The 18,046-nt window shown below is 53.0% G+C and overlaps 1 protein-coding gene across 6 annotated transcripts in view; it reads right to left on the bottom strand.

Annotated features, from left to right (window-relative positions):
• Nucleotides 1-2,011: 2,011 nt before the first annotated feature.
• LOC108593894 (uncharacterized) overlaps nucleotides 2,012-18,046 on the bottom strand; it is a 30,721-nt gene continuing 14,686 nt past the window's right edge. For 2 of the 6 annotated variants that reach the window (XR_013523606.1, XR_013523605.1), the window contains exons 2-4: nucleotides 11,673-12,821; nucleotides 9,779-11,453; nucleotides 2,012-7,662 (exon numbers count right to left, since the gene is read on the bottom strand). Coding sequence is in view for 3 of the 6 variants with exons in the window: in XM_078341771.1 (XP_078197897.1) it covers nucleotides 12,762-12,821 (60 nt within the window). In the remaining 3 variants the exon portion in view is untranslated. Of the gene's footprint in view, nucleotides 7,663-9,778; nucleotides 12,822-18,046 lie in introns of those variants that run through there. The other 4 variants (XM_078341771.1, XM_078341772.1, XR_013523607.1 and 1 more) reach the window with 4 other exon arrangements.

Here is an 18,046-nt window from a genome sequence, read left to right as displayed (position 1 = left end):
GATGGGAAGGGTGGCCAGGCACGCGAGTTACACCTCCTCCCCGTGGAACTCAGGCACGACTGAGCAGCGTTAATGTCAAAACAGAGACCTTAAGACTGACAGCCAGACTTTGTAGCAGCAAGATAGTGAATCCCAGACTGACTCTAGCATAGCGTCACATGACAGATAAAGAAATCAAAATGTTTTATTCCAAAATATGTGTTTTGCCATATTTTGAGCTGGCCCTGCAACACTGTCTTTTGTGGAAGGAAATTTGCATTTTTAAGGAGTCTCTAATATAATTAAATATTTCCCTTTTCGGGCTTTCCCAGTTCTGAAGAGTTTAACTGAGACTCTAGCACCCTTCAAAGGTCTGAATAGGAAACATCTGTCCTCTAACGTCTGTCTCTCAGGGCAGCCACCTGTGAGACTCAATCTACATAATAAGAACCTTGGTCTCCACCACCCCTTGTCTTACCCCAGGCACTCCTTTCTATTGATTCCAGGTCTTTAGATCACAACTTCTTTCAACCAATTGTCAATCAGAAACTCTGAATCTGCTGTGGCCTGGAAGTCCACACTGCCCACTTTGAGTTGTCCAGCCTTTCCAGACTGAACCCGGAGAAACCTCACATGTATTGATGGATGTCTCCCTAAAATGTATAAAACCCATGTGCACGGCTGGGCGCGGTGGCTCACGCCTGTAATCCCAGCACTTTGGGAGGCTGAGGCGGGTGGATCACGAGGTCAAGAGATCGACACCATCCTGGTCAACATGGTGAAATCCCGTCTCTACTAAAAATACAAAAATTAGCTGGGCGTGGTGGCGCGTGTCTGTAATCCCAGCTACTCAGGAGGCTGAGGCAGGAGAATTGCCTGAACCCACGAGGTCGAGGGTGTGGTGAGCCGAGATCGCGCCATTGTACTCCAGCCTGGGTAACAAGAGCGAAACTCCATCTCAAAAAAAAAAAAAACAAAAACCCAGGTGCAACCCAATCATCACCTTGGGCACCTGTTCTCAGGACCTCTTGAGACTGTGCCTCTGGCTCACAATAAACCTCTTTACATATTTTACAGCGTTTAGTGCTTTTTTTGTCCACAAAGTAAAATAGACAGGAAGCCTACCAAATTCTTACTGGATCTGAGCAAGCAGAAAACTCCCAGGTTCGACGGACAGAACTCTAGCCTGAATCATAAAAGCAGAGAGTCAACAGTCCTTCAGTCAATTCACAGTCTTGAGCCCGCTTACCCAGACTCCTTAAATCAAAAGGAGGCTGGGTCTTCCCCAGGAAGGACCTCGGTCCTCCGCCCAAACTTGATACTGTTGCTCTTTCCCCCAGCCTCCTCATGCTTTCCCAGGGTAACTATGCACGGGGCGGGGGGACGAAATAATCAGATTTACTGAGGACTGCTGGACACTGGCTCTGAACCCACACTGATTCTAGAAGACTGGAAGTGTCCCTGTGGCCCTGCAGTCAGAGCAGGGGCTCGTGGGGCATGAGGCGATGGGTGGACTTCAGGTCAGGTTGATCTCACTCTTGGCTCAGGGGATTCCCAAACCCACTGTTGGTTCTTCCACAGGTTACAGACTGCATAGTCGGAATAGACATACTGCCTATTCCGTGTGTCAATGATGGGTACGTTCCGAGAAATGCATCCTTAGGAGATTTCGCCATCAGGGGATTTCACCGTTGTGCGAACATCATAGGATGTACTTACACACGCCTAGATGACAGAGACTACTGCCCACCTAGGCTGTGGGGTGGAGCCCACTGATGTAGGGTAAAATGTGCAGGCCACTCTAATACCTTCCTGCGTAATTATGTATTTTTTTTTTTTACTTTTAAACTTTTTTGCTAAAAACTAAGACACAGTGATAGACTGGATAAAGGAAATGCGGCACATATACACTATGGAATACTATGCAGCCATAAAAAAGGATGAGTTCATGTCCTTCACAGGGCCATGGATGAAGCTGGAAACCATCATTCTCAGCAAACTGACACGAGAACAGAAAACCAAACACCTCATGTTTTCACTCATAAGTGGGTGTTGAACAATGAAAACACATGGACACAGGGAGGGGAACACCACACACTGGCACCTGTCGAGGGGTGGGGGGCTAGGGGAGGGACAGCAGGGGTTGGGGGGTCAGGGGAAATACCTAATGTGGATGACGGGGGAATGGATGCAGCAAACCATTATGGCACGTGAATACCTACGTAACAAACCTGCACGATCTGCACATGTACCCCGGACTTAAAGTACAATTTTAAAAAAAGTAAGTTAAAAAAAAAAATAAGCAAAGACACAAACACACACATGAGCCTTGGCCTACACAGGGTGAAGATCATCAGTTTCACTTCTTCCACTGTCACACCTTGTCCAGTCTTGTGACTGCACGGTCTTCATGGGCAGCGGCATGCATCGAACTGTCACCTCCGGTGATAACAGCGCCTTCTTCCGGACACCTCCTTAGGAAACTGGCTGAGGCGGTTTTACATTTAACTCGTTTTCTACGTAAGTAGACGGAGTACACTGTGAAACAACAGTACGAAGTGTAGTGAGTCTATCAACCAGCAGCGTGGTTTGTTATCACTGTCCAGTGTATGTGCTAGACAATTTTATATGACTGGGAGCACGGCAGGTTGACTTATACCAGCGCCACCACAAAACACATGAGTAATTGACATGGTTTGGCTGCTTCCCAGCCCACATCTCGTCTTGGATTGTAGTTCCCACAATCCCCACGTGTTGTGAAAGGGACGTGGTGGGAGGTGACTGAATCATGGAGGTGGTTACCCCCACGCCGCTCTCCTGGTAGTGCGTGAGTTCTCTCAGAGAAGACCCACCCTTATCTTGATTTAAGGGAGTCTGGGTCTGTGAGCTGGCTCAAGATCTGGTTTTATAAGGGGTTTTCCCCCTTTTGTTTGGCACTTCTCCTTCCTGCCACCATGTGAAGGACCTGTCTGCTCCCACTTCCACCGTGATTGTAAGTTTCCCGAGGCCTCCCCAGCCATGCTGAACTGTGAGTCAATTAAACCTCTTTCCTTTATAAATTGCTCAGGCTTGGGGATGTCCTTTGTTAGCAGTGTGAGAAAGGACTAATGCAAAACGCACTGTGCTGCAATGTCACCAGGCGACAGGACATTGTCAGCTCCATGATCATCTATGGCACCACCATCATACTCGTACCCATTCTCAACCAAAGCATCCTTACGCTGTGCACACCTGTCCTCAGCCACTGGCCGTGTCCCCACATGGGTGTCCTGACATGTGGAGTGAGGGCTACTGTGGTGGGTCAAGTGGAAGCCATTAGAGCTGCCTCTACCTAGGAAAATAGAGAGCCAAAAGCGATACAAAAATAGTCAGTCCAAAGCTGCATTTCCGGAGGAATTTCGGAGGTTAGTGCCACCATCAAATGACTGAAAGATGAAGGGGCAGTGATCCCCACCTCGGCCCCGCTTCACTCACCTATGTGGCCAGTAGGGAAGACAGGCGGGCCCTGGAGAATGACAGGGGATTGACCTAAGCTTGACTCCAGCTGCAGCTGCTGAGCCAGACGTGGCTCCATTGTTTGAGCGAAGTGGCACATCTTCTGCTACCTGAGACACTGCCAATGACCTACCAATGCTTTCTTCTCCACCCCTGTCTACAGGGCCAAGCAGAAGCCCGGCCAACAGTGCACCCTCTCCGTTCCACCTCAGAGGTCTCTCACCTCCCCAGCCTGTGTCGGAGGTAATTCTCGGGGTCTGGATCACCCTTCCCTTCCCCAGCATGTCACACTGGCCCATTACGCTGAAAACAGTATGCTAGTTGGACATAAGGCACAGGAAGTAGCAATTATTCTATACTTATTGGTGTCAGAGAGTGGGAAATGCATCCCACTAAGATTCAGAGCCTTCTACCTCGGTGAGATTTCTAGGAGCCGGGTGGTGTGGGGCCTGCTCCAGGGTGATGCATAGGTTGTTACCTCTGAACCCTCTTACAGCCAGGAGAGACCAACATCACGTGGGCCCGTTCGATGTGAAGAAGACGGGTTCTTCCTCATTTAGGTGTCAGACTCTGGCCACCTACTGAGTGATTTCAAAGCTGCTACTTTTGAATGTGGTCCAGCAGCAGGTCCAGGCTCCGTGCAAGCTGCTCCGCCACATGGACCACACGACCCAGCAGTTCCAGCCTGAGGTGTCAGTGGCAGGCAGGGACACTGTGTGCAGTCTTTGCCAAGCCCAGGTTGGTGACTCACAGCTCGGGCCCTTAGGATTTTGGAGAAAGGCCCTGTCATCATCCACGGATAACCACTCTCCTTTTGGGAAACAGGTCTTGAACTGTGTTTTAGTCTGTCTTTTTCACACTGCTACAAAGATAATACCCAAGACTGGGTCATTTATAAAGGAAAGAGGCTTAATTGACTCACAGTTCTGCATGGCTGGGGAGGCCTCAGGAAACTTACAATCACGGTGGAAGGGAAAGTAGGCATGTTTTACATGGCGGCTAGTGGGAGAAGAACGAGCAAGAGAGGAACTACCAAACACTTGTAAAACCATCAGATTTCGTGCGTGAGAACTCACTATCATGAGAACAGCATGGGGGGGAACAGCCCCCATAAGCCAGTCACCTCCCACCAGGTCTCTCCCTTAACATGTGGGAATTACACTTCAAGATTTGACTGGGGCCGGGCGCGGTGGCTCACGCCTATAATCCCAGCACTTTGGGAGGCCAAGGAGGGTGGATCATGAGGTCAAGAGATCGAGACCATCCTGGTCAACATGGTGAAACCCCATCTCTACTAAAAATACAAAACATTAGCTGGGCATGGTGGCGCGTGCCTGTAATCCCAGCTACTCGGGAGGCTGAGGCAGGAGAATTGCCTGAACCCAGGAGGTGGAGGTTGCGGTGAGCCGAGATCGTGCCATTGCACTCCAGCCTGGGTAACAAGAGCGAAACTCCGTCTCAATAAAAACAATAAAAAAATAAAAAGATGAGATTTGGGTGGGGACACAAAGCCTAACTGTATCACCCTGCTTCTAGGTCTTCATAGAAACTAAACACTTAACCAAGGGCCACCAACTTGCCACATGACCTGAGTGGCCCGTGATGATCTAAAGCTTATCTGACCCACTTGCTATAAAGTTGGGTGCTCACAGCAGCACTCCACGTGAGTGACAGTGATGAGTATGTGACCAGGTTCAAGCAGGTCCTGAAGGCACAAGTAAGTGACATGAATCAGTGGCCTAAACGCCTGTGGCCCCCACCCCCGCCCCAGTTCCTTCTCTCTTGCCACCTGCATCTCTTGCCACGTGGGGAGTTCCCTCTGATCAGCTGACACAGGAAGAGAAGGCTCTGGGCATACTTGGAGATGGTCTGCCCGACATGCAGGTGCTACCGGAAAACGGACAGCGGCACAGGCTAAGGATGGACAATTCCATCCCAAACACCAGAAACCAGAAGGAAAGCAGTGACTGAACACGACCAAATCCAAAACCCAACGGGGAAAAATTAAATCTTAAAGCTTAAGAATAATTGTCCTTGACTCTTTGTCCTACATTCTGGACACACTGGGGCAAGGATTGGACCCCCAAGGCTGCTGGTGGCCTCACACCTACAGCTTCGTGTGCCTGTGGCTTTCCCAGGCTGCTGGTGCATGCTGGTGACTCTGCACATCTGGAGTCTTGGGGTGTCCTCTGCTTCCTTGGCACAACTAGGCATTGTCCTTTGGGAACTCTCCACGGCCCAACCCAGTGGCAGTTCTCTGCCTGGGCCCCAGGCTTTCCATGACACCCACTGGAATCCAGGAGGAGGAGCCTTTCCTCCACAGCTTGTGCACTCTGCACACCTGCAGAGCTGGCACCGTGCTGACACCATAGAGGTTTACTGCCTGCACCTTCTGGGCTGGCAGCCCAAGGAACACCTGGACCCATGTGAGCCTCCGCTGGGTCACATGGCTGGGCCAGGAGTGATGCACCAGCTTGCAAGAGGAAAAGAGATTGAGGCAGGGCTGGACAGCACACCCCAAGGTCTCACGGAGGCCCCGGGCTCTTCCTTTGAAGCCGTTCTGCCCTAAAGCCCTGGCACTCTGAGCCTGTAATGGGCATGACAGCCGGGAAGATCTCCAAACTGCCTCGGGGGTCATTCTCCTGTTGGCTTGATGAGCAGCTCCCAGCATCCTTCTATCCACACTAATCTGATCCAGATTTGTCCGGCCACGCCCTTGCTGTTCTCTCCTGAACACACTTCCTTATCCTTGACGTGGGCCGGCTGAGAGTTGTCCCAGTCTTTCCAGTCTGTTCCTTCTGCTATCAATGTCTTTACCGCACCTCTCTTTCCTCGCCTCTGGCTGTGAGCGGTCAACAGAAGCCAGAGCGCTTTGCTTAGCGATTTCTCCCACCAGCTCTTCTAGTTCATCGCTTTAAATCCTGCCTCCCACGGAGCCCCAGGGCTCAGACGCAATTCAGCCAAGTTCTTTGCCGCTTTGTAAAAAGGACGGCCCTCCCCCAGTTTCCAATCAGAGAGTTCTCACGTCTGTGGAAGACCTCACGAGGATGGCCCTGACTGTGAGGCTCCACCAGCATTCCGTTCACGACCACTGAGATCACCGCCGCGGACCCGGAGGCTCTCTCTGCAGCCCCGCCCTCCCCGGCCCGCACTGGGTCACCCCGGCACCACCTCCATTCACAGAAATGTGCAGTTTCCAGCGTGCACCGCAGAACGGGTCCGGCCTCTCCGTGACCCGGTTCCGGCTCTGCCGCCACACTTCCAGGTGTCTGTTATGGCAACAGCCCCACTGCCCGGTACCAATGTCTGTCGGTCTGTGTTGCTCTAACAAAACACCACAGAATGGGTAGTTCATAAATCGTAGAAATCGACTGCTCACAGTCTCGGAGGCTGGGAATCTGGCCCTGGAGGTGGTGTCTCAGAGGACCTTCTTGCCACATCCTCACGTGGCAGAAGGTGAAAGGGCACACAGGCACCAAGCTCATCCCTCACTCTTTTACAGGGCCCTGATCCCACACATGAGGGTGAAGCCCCCACGGTCTCATCGCCTTCCAAAGGCACCCCCTCTTACTACCGTGGCTTTGGGGACTGGGTTTGAACAGGACTTTTGGAGGGACACAAACTTTCAGAACACAGTGAGCCGTGACTGCTGCACACAGGAGACTCCAGTTTCAGGGTGTATCTGCTCTCAGTCAACTCAGTGGCGGCTGTCAGAGGCGCTCAGGCTTGAACGGCCCTTAATCCCATCTTTGTCTTGTGTTGATCAGTCCAACTCAGGCGATTTATCGGGCCTTTGGCTCACAAAGCTTGTTAAAATCCTAAGGCTTGGAGCGATTGGCTTTTCTGCCCTTGCAGCGCTCTGAATTTCTGGGTCCATCTCTCTGTCCACTTTCAACTCTGCTTGTAAGCTGAGTCTCTGTCTCCTGCTACCGGACCTGACACAGCACTCACAGTGTGGTGTCTTCCACTTTGCCCCTTGGGCTCCTGGCTGAGCCTTCTTGCATTCAGCCTGCCAGGTCACCAGGAGTGATTTTAGCAAGCTTGCTTCTCTGGCACCACCAAGTCCCCATGTTATAAGTCGAATTTTTGATGCCGCAGAAGTAGCAGTCGAATATAGATTTCCTTCACAAGGCAGCTTACTTCCACACGACGGTGAGGCTTGCAGATGGCGCAATGGCGAGCACACACCTGGACAAGGAGGGGAAGGGGTCCTTGTGTCCTGACGGAGGGCGCCCCTACTGCTGTGTCGTTCCCCTATTGGCTAGGGTGAGACCACACAGTCTAGTCTAGTTCTGACCGGCTGTTTTAAAGGGAGCAGGGGTGTGAGCCGGAGTGGCGGGTGGGTAGTTCGGTGGGAAGGACGGTTACGGCAGGTCAGAGCGGGTAAGCAGGGGTCAGAGCAGGTGACAGAATGAGCTGGGTGGGGCAGGGGACCAGGGAAACAGATGTGAACTACTGATCAGAACTGGTGGAAAAGCTTGTTTGCTGAAACAGCAAGGAAGTTAAACTCTAAAATAGAGAATTAAAGAATAAGAGAATAGAACATACTGACGTACTGATGCTTTGAAGAGAAACTTGGGGTTCACTATCCCTAGCAACCATCACTCCAGTCCCCGACACTCACTCTCCTGCCAGCAGCTGGGTTTGGGGGGCTCTGATTGCTACCACAACACAGCCTGGCCTGGCCTGACTAATACAGAAGCCGGCTCTGTGAAGGAGGACGTGGCCACCATGAGACACACAGATTGACACGCAACCACACAGTCTCCATGGCACACAACGGCCCCCTTTTCCTGCTCATGTGTCTGGGCTCTGCTGGACTCATCTTGGCTGGGCGCAGTCCCATGCCAGCAAGTCGTGGCTGGCCTTGGGCACAGGAAAGGGGGAGAGAGCAGGATCACAAAGACAGTCTGTCACGGGGGGGACAGAGAACTTAATGTTGAAATCCATAGGTTGCTGGGCCAAGAGAAGGCCTATCCAAACCTGATGTGCTCATCCATCAGAGCTGCTGGGCCTGGAGGCGGAGTAGTGACTGGGTGGGCTTCGGCTGGTCCACAGAGGGGTGGATGGCGGAAGAGACGATACCTTATGTTCACCATTTCTCCCTCCTAGACAAACGGAAAGACTGCCTTTCCCAGTCACACCCATGGTTCGTGTGGTCACATGGGGGTCATGTGACCGAATTCTGACCCGTGGGATATGAGAGGAAGCAATGTCAGCTACTTCCTAATGGCTCTTCCGTTTTGTTAAAACATACACGCTGAACGAAGAGACCCCCCCAAACAGGCTTTGTGTGAGCAACATGGCTGTTTATTCACCCGGGCGCGGATAGAGAGAAAGGAACGTGCACCCTGAGTGCGCCTTTGGCTCCAGCCGCCTCTCGAAGGGGGAATTGTTAGGCAGGGGTGGAGGAGCTGGCTGCAGGATTACACTGTCAGCCGGACTAGATATGAGTTGAGGAGGTGACAGGAGGGGCGTAAGGAGGTGGGTAGTGGGCAGAGGCAAAGGAGGGAGGCTCTGGGGGGGCAGGGGCTGGAGCTGGACTGGGGCCTGGTTCGGACAGGTGGGGGAGAGAAAGGTCAGAAGGGTAGATGGACAAGGAGGATTCTGGGTTACTGGCGGAGGCAGGAGGGGCAGACGGAAGAAAGAGAAGGAGCAGAGACTAGCGGGGGATCAGAATGTAAAAACGTGCCTGGACGTCTGGCTCCTTAAGACCATTTGCCCACTTATATACAGAAATTGTTTAGGTCTCCAGAATGGAAAACTTGAAAGTGCCGTCTTCTGGCCATTTGGAACCATCGTCTAGTTTGTATGGAGGCCAGGCGGTTTACGTTAAACAAATGAGACATTTAGCTTTCAGACTGGGCAACAGTTGAAGAGGCGTTAGGTTTTTTAGGATGCAGGCTAGAGCCGAAGACGAGGCACAGAGGGCGGAACATTGCCCATAGCGAAGGGGGTACGTTTTAGGGAAAGGAGAGGGGCATCCCTGACTGATTCCCGGGCTGTGACGTGGGTGAGTGATCAAGGCAGGCGTCCCCGAGATTGACCAGACACCAAGGGGAGACTGTCTTCCTGAGTCTGTGACTGACATCGGAGTTCAGCGACAGGGAGAGACTTGTCTCCTCCAGCTCTACACAGGTAGCGTCTCTCTGTGTCTACTAGAAGGAGAAAGATTTAAAGGAAAAGAGAGAGAACGAGGGAGAGACTTGTCTCCTCCAGCTCTACACAGGTAGCATCTCTTTGTGTCTACTAGAAGGAGAAAGATTTAAAGGAAAAGAGAGAGAACGACGGGGAGGCTGCTTACCCGATCTGCAGGTGGCTGGAGAGTGGTTTGGCCGCCAAGCGTAAGCTACTGGGTCAGTCTGGTCTGATGTGTTGAGGTCTCAGGTGGGTCTCTTCACAGAGGGAAAGTGGGGATCGGGGGCTGGTCTCTCCAAAGGAGTACCCCATCCCGGATTTCTGGCACCAAATGTTGAAATGCACCCTCTGAATGCAGAGACCCTCTAGGCTTTGTGTGAACAACATGGTTGTTTATTCACCCAGGTGGAGGTCGGCTGAGTCCGAAAGGGGAGTCAGCGGAGGCCAGAGGAACAGCAGTCGGTTTTACAGGTTTGGGGGTGGTAAACCGTGGAAAGTTACAGAAGTTAACAGTTTTTGCCGGGCGCGGTGGCTCACGCCTGTAATCCCAGCACTTTGGGAGGCCAAGGCGAGTGGATCACGAGGTCAAGAGATGGAGACCATCCTGGTCAACATGGTGAAACCCCGTCTCTACTAAAAATACAAAAAATTAGCTGGGCATGGTGGTGCGTGCCTGTAATCCCAGCTACTCGGGAGGCTGAGGCAGGAGAATTGCCTGAACCCAGGAGGAGGAGGTTGTGGTGAGCCGAGATGGCGCCATTGCACTCCAGCCTGGGTAACAAGAGCGAAACTCTGTCTCAAAAAAAAAAAAAAGAAGTTACATTTTTGGGCATTTCTTTTGCAACCTGGGAGGGGGTTGTAGGGTGTGGAGTCATGAGGTTGACCAAGGTCCGTTACACAGTCCAACCTTATCAATTGGGGCGGGAATAAGGAAGAATAGAGAAGGTCTCAAAGTTAAGTAGGCACCTCAGGGGTTAATCATTTCTTCGCCTTCTCAGATCTTCTGATTCCGGGAGGCCATCCAGAGGTGTATGTGCGGGTCACGGGGACCGCCATGGCATCCGTGGCATGGAGGGACCTTACACCTTTCCCAGGTGACCTTCCAGGCCACATGTTCCCAAAGTCAGCTGAAAGATGAAGAGTCACTCGACCACCGTATGCAAGTGAAAAATAAACCTGAGACCTCAGGGTGTATTGTTACTGCAACGTAGCCTACATGCAAGGCGTGGTTCCTGGGCCAGCTGCATCACCTGGGAATGTGGCCGAAATGCAGGTTCTCAGGCCCTGCCCGGGCTTCCCAAATCAGGGATGCTGTGGCCTAGCAATCCGTGTCTAACAAGCCCTCCAGGGCAATGTGAAGGCTGTTCCGGGCTGAGTGCGGTGGCTCATTCCCGTAATCCCAACACTTTGACGGCCAAGGTGGGCAGATCACAAGGTCAAGAGATCGAGACCATCCTGGCCAACATGGGGAAACCCTATCTCTACTAAGAATACAAAAATGAGCCACGTGTGGTGGTGTGCACCTATAGTCCCACTACTCGGGAGGCTGAGGCAGGAGAATGGCTTAAACCAGGGAGGTGGAGGTTGCAGTGAGCCGAGATCACGCCACTGCACTCCAGCCTGGGCGACAGAGTGAGACTCCATCACAAAATAAATAAATAATAAATATATAAAGGCTGCTGCAACCAACAGAGGAGTTCAGGACACGGGCAAGGGTGTGATTAAAGTGAAGGACCAGGTGTCCCCGCTGTGTAGACACAGAAGTGCAGCAAGGGAAGCAGGCAGTGCGGCTGAGTGGGGAGCTCCCGGCGAAGCAGGTGGGCAAGGCAGACACGGAGGGCCTGGAGGTGTGGAAGGGATGCAAGGTTTGGACTTTAAATCTCAGAGCAGAAGCAATCCAAGATTAAAGAGACCCCAGGGGTGGTGACGGGCACAGTGGGGGAAATGAAGGTTGCTGGACAGGGGAGGTCAGGGATCTGGGGACCCTGGTGTAGTGTTGCTTGTCCCAGCTGGGATGGACACAGGAATTGGGTGGGAGAAGAAGTACACAACAGACTCACGGTCTCAGCGTGAGGTGGTCTTGTGCAAACTCTGCACGTCCAGCTCCAAGCACGTGGGTAAATTCCACCAGAATCGACTCCCAGGCCAACATCAGGGCTCTGGAACAGTTCCAAGGAGGCTGAGGAACAGTCGGGATTCTCCAGAGAAACCGAGCCAGTAGGACGTGTATGTCTACGCAGACAGAGATCATTGTAAGGACTTGGCCCACACAGTTACAGAGGCTGAGAAGTCCCAAGATCTGCAGCTGGGAACCTGGAGACCCAGGAGGGCCGAGGGGACAAGCTCCAGTCTGAAAGCCGACAGGCTCCAGACCCAACAAGACCCAATGCTTCAGTTTGAATCTGAAGACAGAAAAAAACCAATGTCCCAGCTCAGCCAGGTGGGAGGACTTCTCTCCCACGCATCCTTCCCGTTCTATGCAGGCCTTCAGTGGGTTGGACGAGGCCCACGCACACTGTCCCCAAGCTGCTTCACACCGTCCCCTGAGCAAACGCTCATCTCCCCACAGACACACCCAGAATACTGCCTGACCAAGTATCTGGACATCGCATGGCCCGGTCAGGCTGCCAGACCAAATGAACCATCGCAAACAGCTTCTGTCCTTGGAAAGGGGTGGGGTTCCACAGACCCTCCCGCTTCACGACGGAGATGCTCAGTCCGAAAGCTGCCGGAAGTTCAGAGCTGGGGAAGATAGAAAGAGGACCGGGCCTCGAAGCTGCAGGAACCAGTCAGGACGTAGGAGCGCCTCGGAGTCAGCCCCGGAGCCGCAGGGTCGCGGGGAAATGGAAAGTTAGAGAAGGGAGAGTGTGTCGACATCGGAGCGCTGTCCGGGAGAACAGGACGTGACCCTCTCGTGAGCTTCCTGGGAGGCAGTGCCAGATCATTACCCCCGTGCTGCTCACAAGCTTCAGGACCAACGAGCTGACCCTAAGTGCATTTGTCTGCACCGCAGACAGGGTGGCTTACACAACAGACTCACGGTCTCAGCGTCCCGGAGGCTGGCGTGCAAGATGAAGGCTCTGCCAGGCTGGCTCCTCCCCAGGCCTCTCTTCTTGGCTTGCAGATGACTGCGGCTTCTCTCTGTATCCTCACAGGGTCTTCCCCCAGTCCGTGCCCGTGTCCTCATCTCCTCTTGTAAAACTCCAGTCCTACGAGATTAGGACCCACTGTCATGAACTCACTCACTGTTCACTCGCTTTATTTATTTATTTTGAGACAGGGCCTCATTCTGTCACCCAGGCTGGAGTGCAGTGGTGCACTCATGGCTCACTGCAGCCTCAAACTCCTGGGCTCAAGGGATCCTCCCCCCTCAGCTTCCCAAGTCGCTAGGACTACAGATCCATGCCCCATTTCCCGGAGGATGCTAACAGGCGACTGTCAACTTGTGATGGGAAATTTTACGTGTCCGCTTCACTGGGCCATGGGGTGCCCAGATATTTGGCTAGACATTACCCTGGGTGTGTCTGCAAGGGTGCTTCTGGATATGCTTAGCATTCCAATCTGTGGACTAAGAAAGGCAGGTGGCTCTCTCCAGTGAAGGTGGACCTCAACCAATTGGTTCAAAATCTGACTCAAACAAGAGATAAAGAGAAAATTGGCTCTTCCTGCCTCTCTCAGTCTGTGATGTTGCTATAAAGGAATACTGAGATGAGGTCATTGACAAAGCGGTTTATTGGCTCACAGTTCTGCAGGCTGTATAGAAAACATAACGCCTAAATCTGCTGCTGCTGAGGGCCTCAGGCTTCTTCCACTCATGGCCAGAGATGAAAGGGAGCCGGTGTGTGCAGAGATCAAATGGTGAGAGGAAACAAGTGAGCAGGGGGCTGCCAGGTTGTTTTCAACAACGGGCTCTCAGGGGAACTCAGAGTGAGAACTCAGGCACTGCCATGAGGGTGGAACCAGGCCATCCACAAGGGATCTGCCCTCACAACCCAAGCACCCCCACTAGCCACCACCTCCAACATTGGGGATCAAATTTCAGCATGAGTGATATCCCCGCTCCGAGAGCTGCCTGTCTTTAAGCAGGGATACCAGGCTTTTGCCTTCACACTCAGACTGGAGCTTACACCGTCAGCTCTCCTGGGTCTCCAGGTTGCGCGTGGCAGGTGGAGGTACTTTCTTACATCCATAATCACAGGAGCCACTTCCTCCTAATAAGCCCCTGTGTATATGTACAGCTTCTCCCAAACCCTACCCGGCAGTACCCCAATGACTGTCGCTGTGCCAGCTGTGCTGTGTATTTGCTGGAGCAGAGGGGTATGGAATGGGGAACGTGTTAAGCAGCCATCAGTGGGCGGATGAGTTCTATTCCATCCTTACTTAAAAGGAACCCTGGACACCTTTTGGGGGACATCATTATTCTGCCCATCACCCCAGGACAGGAGGCACATGAATGAACCCACAGGAGTGGCCATGAGAGGTGAAGAGCTCGGTATCACGTGTTCATTCCCAACAGAGAGCATCCACCAGGTAGCGTCCACAGAGAGTATCCACCAGGGAGCGTCCACAGAGAGCATCCACCAGGGAGCGTCTACAGAGAGCATCCACCAGGGAGCGTCCACAGAGAACGTCCACCACGGAGCATCCACAGAGAGTATCCACCAGGGAGCGTCCACAGAGAGCATCCACCAGGGAGCATCTACAGAGAGCATCCACCAGGGAGCATCTACAGAGAGCATCCACCAGGGAGCATCCACAGAGAGCATCCACCAGGGAGCATCCACAGAGAGCATCCACCAGGGAGCATCCACAGAGAGCATCCACCAGGGAGCATCCACAGAGAGCATCCACCAGGGAGCATCCACAGAGAGCATCCACCAGGGAGCATCCACAGAGAGCATCCACCAGGGAGCATCCACAGAGAGCATCCACCAGGGAGCATCTACAGAGAACATCCACCAGGGAGCATCCACAGAGAGCCTCCACCACGGAGCATCCACAGAGCACATCTACCAGGGAGCCATTAAGTAACCAGTTAGATGGAACAGCCGCACCCCTTGCCTTTGGCCAGCCTCTGTCCCTGGCCACCCAAGTGCTTGCCCACTGGGTGCATGTGGTGGTAGAAACGGGGGCTGACCATGGAACCAGTAGCACAGCTCTCCCCACCAAGGCTGGTCTAGCCACCGCTGCCACAAATGCCCAACCTATCTGCAACGTGGGCTGCTGCAGCACCCCCATTGGGCACTATCCATAGAGAAAGCTGACCAGGCAACAGAAGCATCCGTCCCACTGGGGGCAGCAATTCAACTCCACTAGAATTGACACATACCCCAGGTTGACCCCAGGACTTATTAAGTGCTGATCCACCCACACAGGGCCTGCATAGCAGTGCCTTGGACCAAAGGACCCACTTTACAACACAGGGGGAGGCGCAGCCGCAGTACATGGCACATGGCACGTGGCCATGGCATCTGCTGGTCCTATCACAGCACATACCACTTAGAAGCAGCCAGTACTACAAAGCAGGGGAGCAGCCTTTTCAGAGCCCCATGGAGGCCCCAGCATGGGGGTGATACTATTCAAGGATGGGGTGTCACATTGTGGAATGCAGTAATCACTCTAACTCCACAGCCACCATGGGGTGCTATGTCCCCAACAAGCCTGGGATTCAAGGGCCAGAAGCAGCAGTGGCTGTACCACCACCGCCGGCAACCTGCGGGGGTTTTGTGCCTGTTGTTCCCTCTATTCTGGGCTCCAGTGAGGGGTCGTGGCTTCCACAGGGGACCACTCCATGAGTGGACAGATAGGAGTCCCACTAAACTTTAGGCTACAACGGATGCCTTGTCACGTGGGGTTATTTGTCCATGGAGACCAACAGTCATGACAAGGAGCCCCCAGACTGGGAGGGAGACAGGCCATGACCGCCGGGAGGCAGTGGAACTGCAACTCCGAGATGGGGCAGGGAAGGATAAATGTGGTACCTGGTAATCCAAGCGGTGGAGCATGGGGAGCTTGGTGATCCCTCACCTGTTTTATTGGAGAGTGGACACGTACAGTAGCAGTAGCCATGGCCTGAGCAGGTGACCATGTCCTCAGACCCCTCACTGAGGAGGGTCCCAGTTGGCCCACTGGGTAGGTCACAGAGACCAGCAGAGGTGCCCACTGACAGGGAGGGAACCCAGTGTGAATCAGAAAGGAACGGGGACCAGGGAGGGAACCCAGTGTGAATCAGAAAGGAAAGGGGACCAGGGAGGGAACCCAGTGTGAATCAGAAAGGAACGGGGACCAGGGAGGGAACCCAGTGTGAATCAGAAAGGAACGGGGACCAGGGAGGGAACCCAGTGTGAATCAGAAAGGAACGGGGACCAGGGAGGGAACCCAGTGTGAATCAGAAAGGAACGGGGACCAGGGAGGGAACCCAGTGTGAATCAGAAAGGAACGGGGACCAGGGAGGGAACCCAGTGTGAATCAGAAAGGAAAGGGGACCAGGGAGGGAACCCAGTGTGAATCAGAAAGGAACGGGGACCAGGGAGGGAACCCAGTGTGAATCAGAAAGGAACGGGGACCAGGGAGGGAACCCAGCGTGAATCGGAAAGGAACGGGGACCAGGGAGGGAACCCAGCGTGAATCAGAAAGGAACGGGGACCATGTCAGCTGTGGCCAAGACCAGCTATGGGGCAGGGGCCATAGTTGGCTGTTTCTCTAAACTTGTAAACCCAGGTATTAGTCAGCACCCTCCAGAGAGCCAGAACCACAGGATATCTACATGCAGACATACGAGAGGATTTATGAGGGGAGTCGGCTGACATGATTATTCCAGCTGAGACGTCTCACGACCGGCTGGAGACCTATAGAAGCTGGTGGTGGGGCTCAGTCCAAGTCTGCAGACCTCAGAACTAGGGGAGCAGACTGTGTAACCCTCAGTCCAAGGCCAAAGGCCTGAGAACCGGTGGTGGTGGGATGGCTCCTGGTGAGAATCCCAGAGGGCAATGGCTGGAGAGCCCGGAGTTCCGACATCCAAGGTCAGAAGGTGGGTTTCCCAGCTCTGGAGAGAGGGTGAATTCGTCATTCCCTGCCTTCTTCTCTCTCTGGGCGCTTGACCTATCGGATGGTGCCCACCCACATCGGGTGAGGGTAGCTCTTCCTTACTCAATGCCTGGATTGAGTAAGGAATCCAAGTGACAATCCTTCCAAACCTACCCATACAGACACACCCAGAAATGATGCTTTGGGAGATGTGATGTTAACTTTGGGTGTGAACTTGGCTAGATTAAGTGATACCCAGATAGCTGGAAAAGCGCTATTTCTGGGTGTGTCCGTAACACAGTTTGGATATTCATCCCCCACCCCCCACCCAAATCTCATGCTGCAGGTGGCGCCTGGGGGGAGGTGACTGGACCATGGAGGTGGATTCCTCATGGCTTGACGCTGTCCCCACGGCAGTCATCAGATCAGGTTGCTTGGAAATGTGTGGCACCTTCCCCCACCCCTCTCTTGCTTCTGCTTTTGCCATGTGATACGTCTGTTCCTGCTCTGCCTCCACCATGATCAGAAGTTTCCTGAGGCCTCCCCAGAAGCAGATGCCACTATGCTTCCTGTACATTCTGCAGAACTATGAGCCAATTAAACTTCTTTCTTATACATTATCCAGTCTCAGGTCTTCCTTCCTTCTTCTTTTTTTTTTTTTTTTTTTTTGAGACAGAGTTTCACTGTGTCACCAAGGCTGGAGTGCAGCAGCGCAATCTTGGCTCACTGCAACCTCCGCTTCCCAGGTTCAAGCTATTCTCATGCCTCAGCCCCCCTAGTAGCTGGAATTACAGGCATGTACCACCACGTCCAGCTAATTTTTGTATTTTTAGTAGAGATGGGGTTTCTCCATGTTGGCCAGGCTGGTCTCAAACTCCTGACCTCAGGCGATGCACCTGCCTCAGCCCCTCAAAGTGCTGGGGTGACAGGCATGAGCCGCCTCAGAATGGCCTAATACAGAAACTTGGTACCAGGGAGAAAGGCATTCTATAAAGATACCTGAAAATGTGGGAGCAACTTTGCAACTGGGTTACAGGCAGAGGTCGGAAGATCTTGAAAGGCTCAAAAGAAGAGAGGAAGATGAGGGAAAGTCTGGAACGTCTCAGAGACCGGTTAAACGGTTTTGCTGATAGTGATATGAACAGGGAAGGATGAGGTCTCAGATGGAAAGGAGAAACTTACTGGGAGTTACGGCCACACGCGCTTTGCCTTAACTAGGAGCTCCGCTGCACTCTGCTCATGTCTTAGGGGTCTGCGGAGGTTTGAGCTTGAGCGTGATGACTCAAGGTACCTGGTGGAAGATATTTCCAGGCAGCAAAGCATTCGAGGCGCGGCCTGGCTGCTTCTACCAACCTACGCACAGACGCAGGACCCAATAAACGACTTGAAGTTGGAATTTACATTTGAA

Source organism: Callithrix jacchus, chromosome 10 (genome assembly GCF_049354715.1).
Source record: "Callithrix jacchus isolate 240 chromosome 10, calJac240_pri, whole genome shotgun sequence".
NCBI classification, from domain to species: domain Eukaryota; kingdom Metazoa; phylum Chordata; class Mammalia; order Primates; family Cebidae; genus Callithrix; species Callithrix jacchus.
The sequence above is the reverse complement of the archived record's forward strand: the minus strand, read 5'-3'. Positions and strand labels throughout refer to the sequence as shown.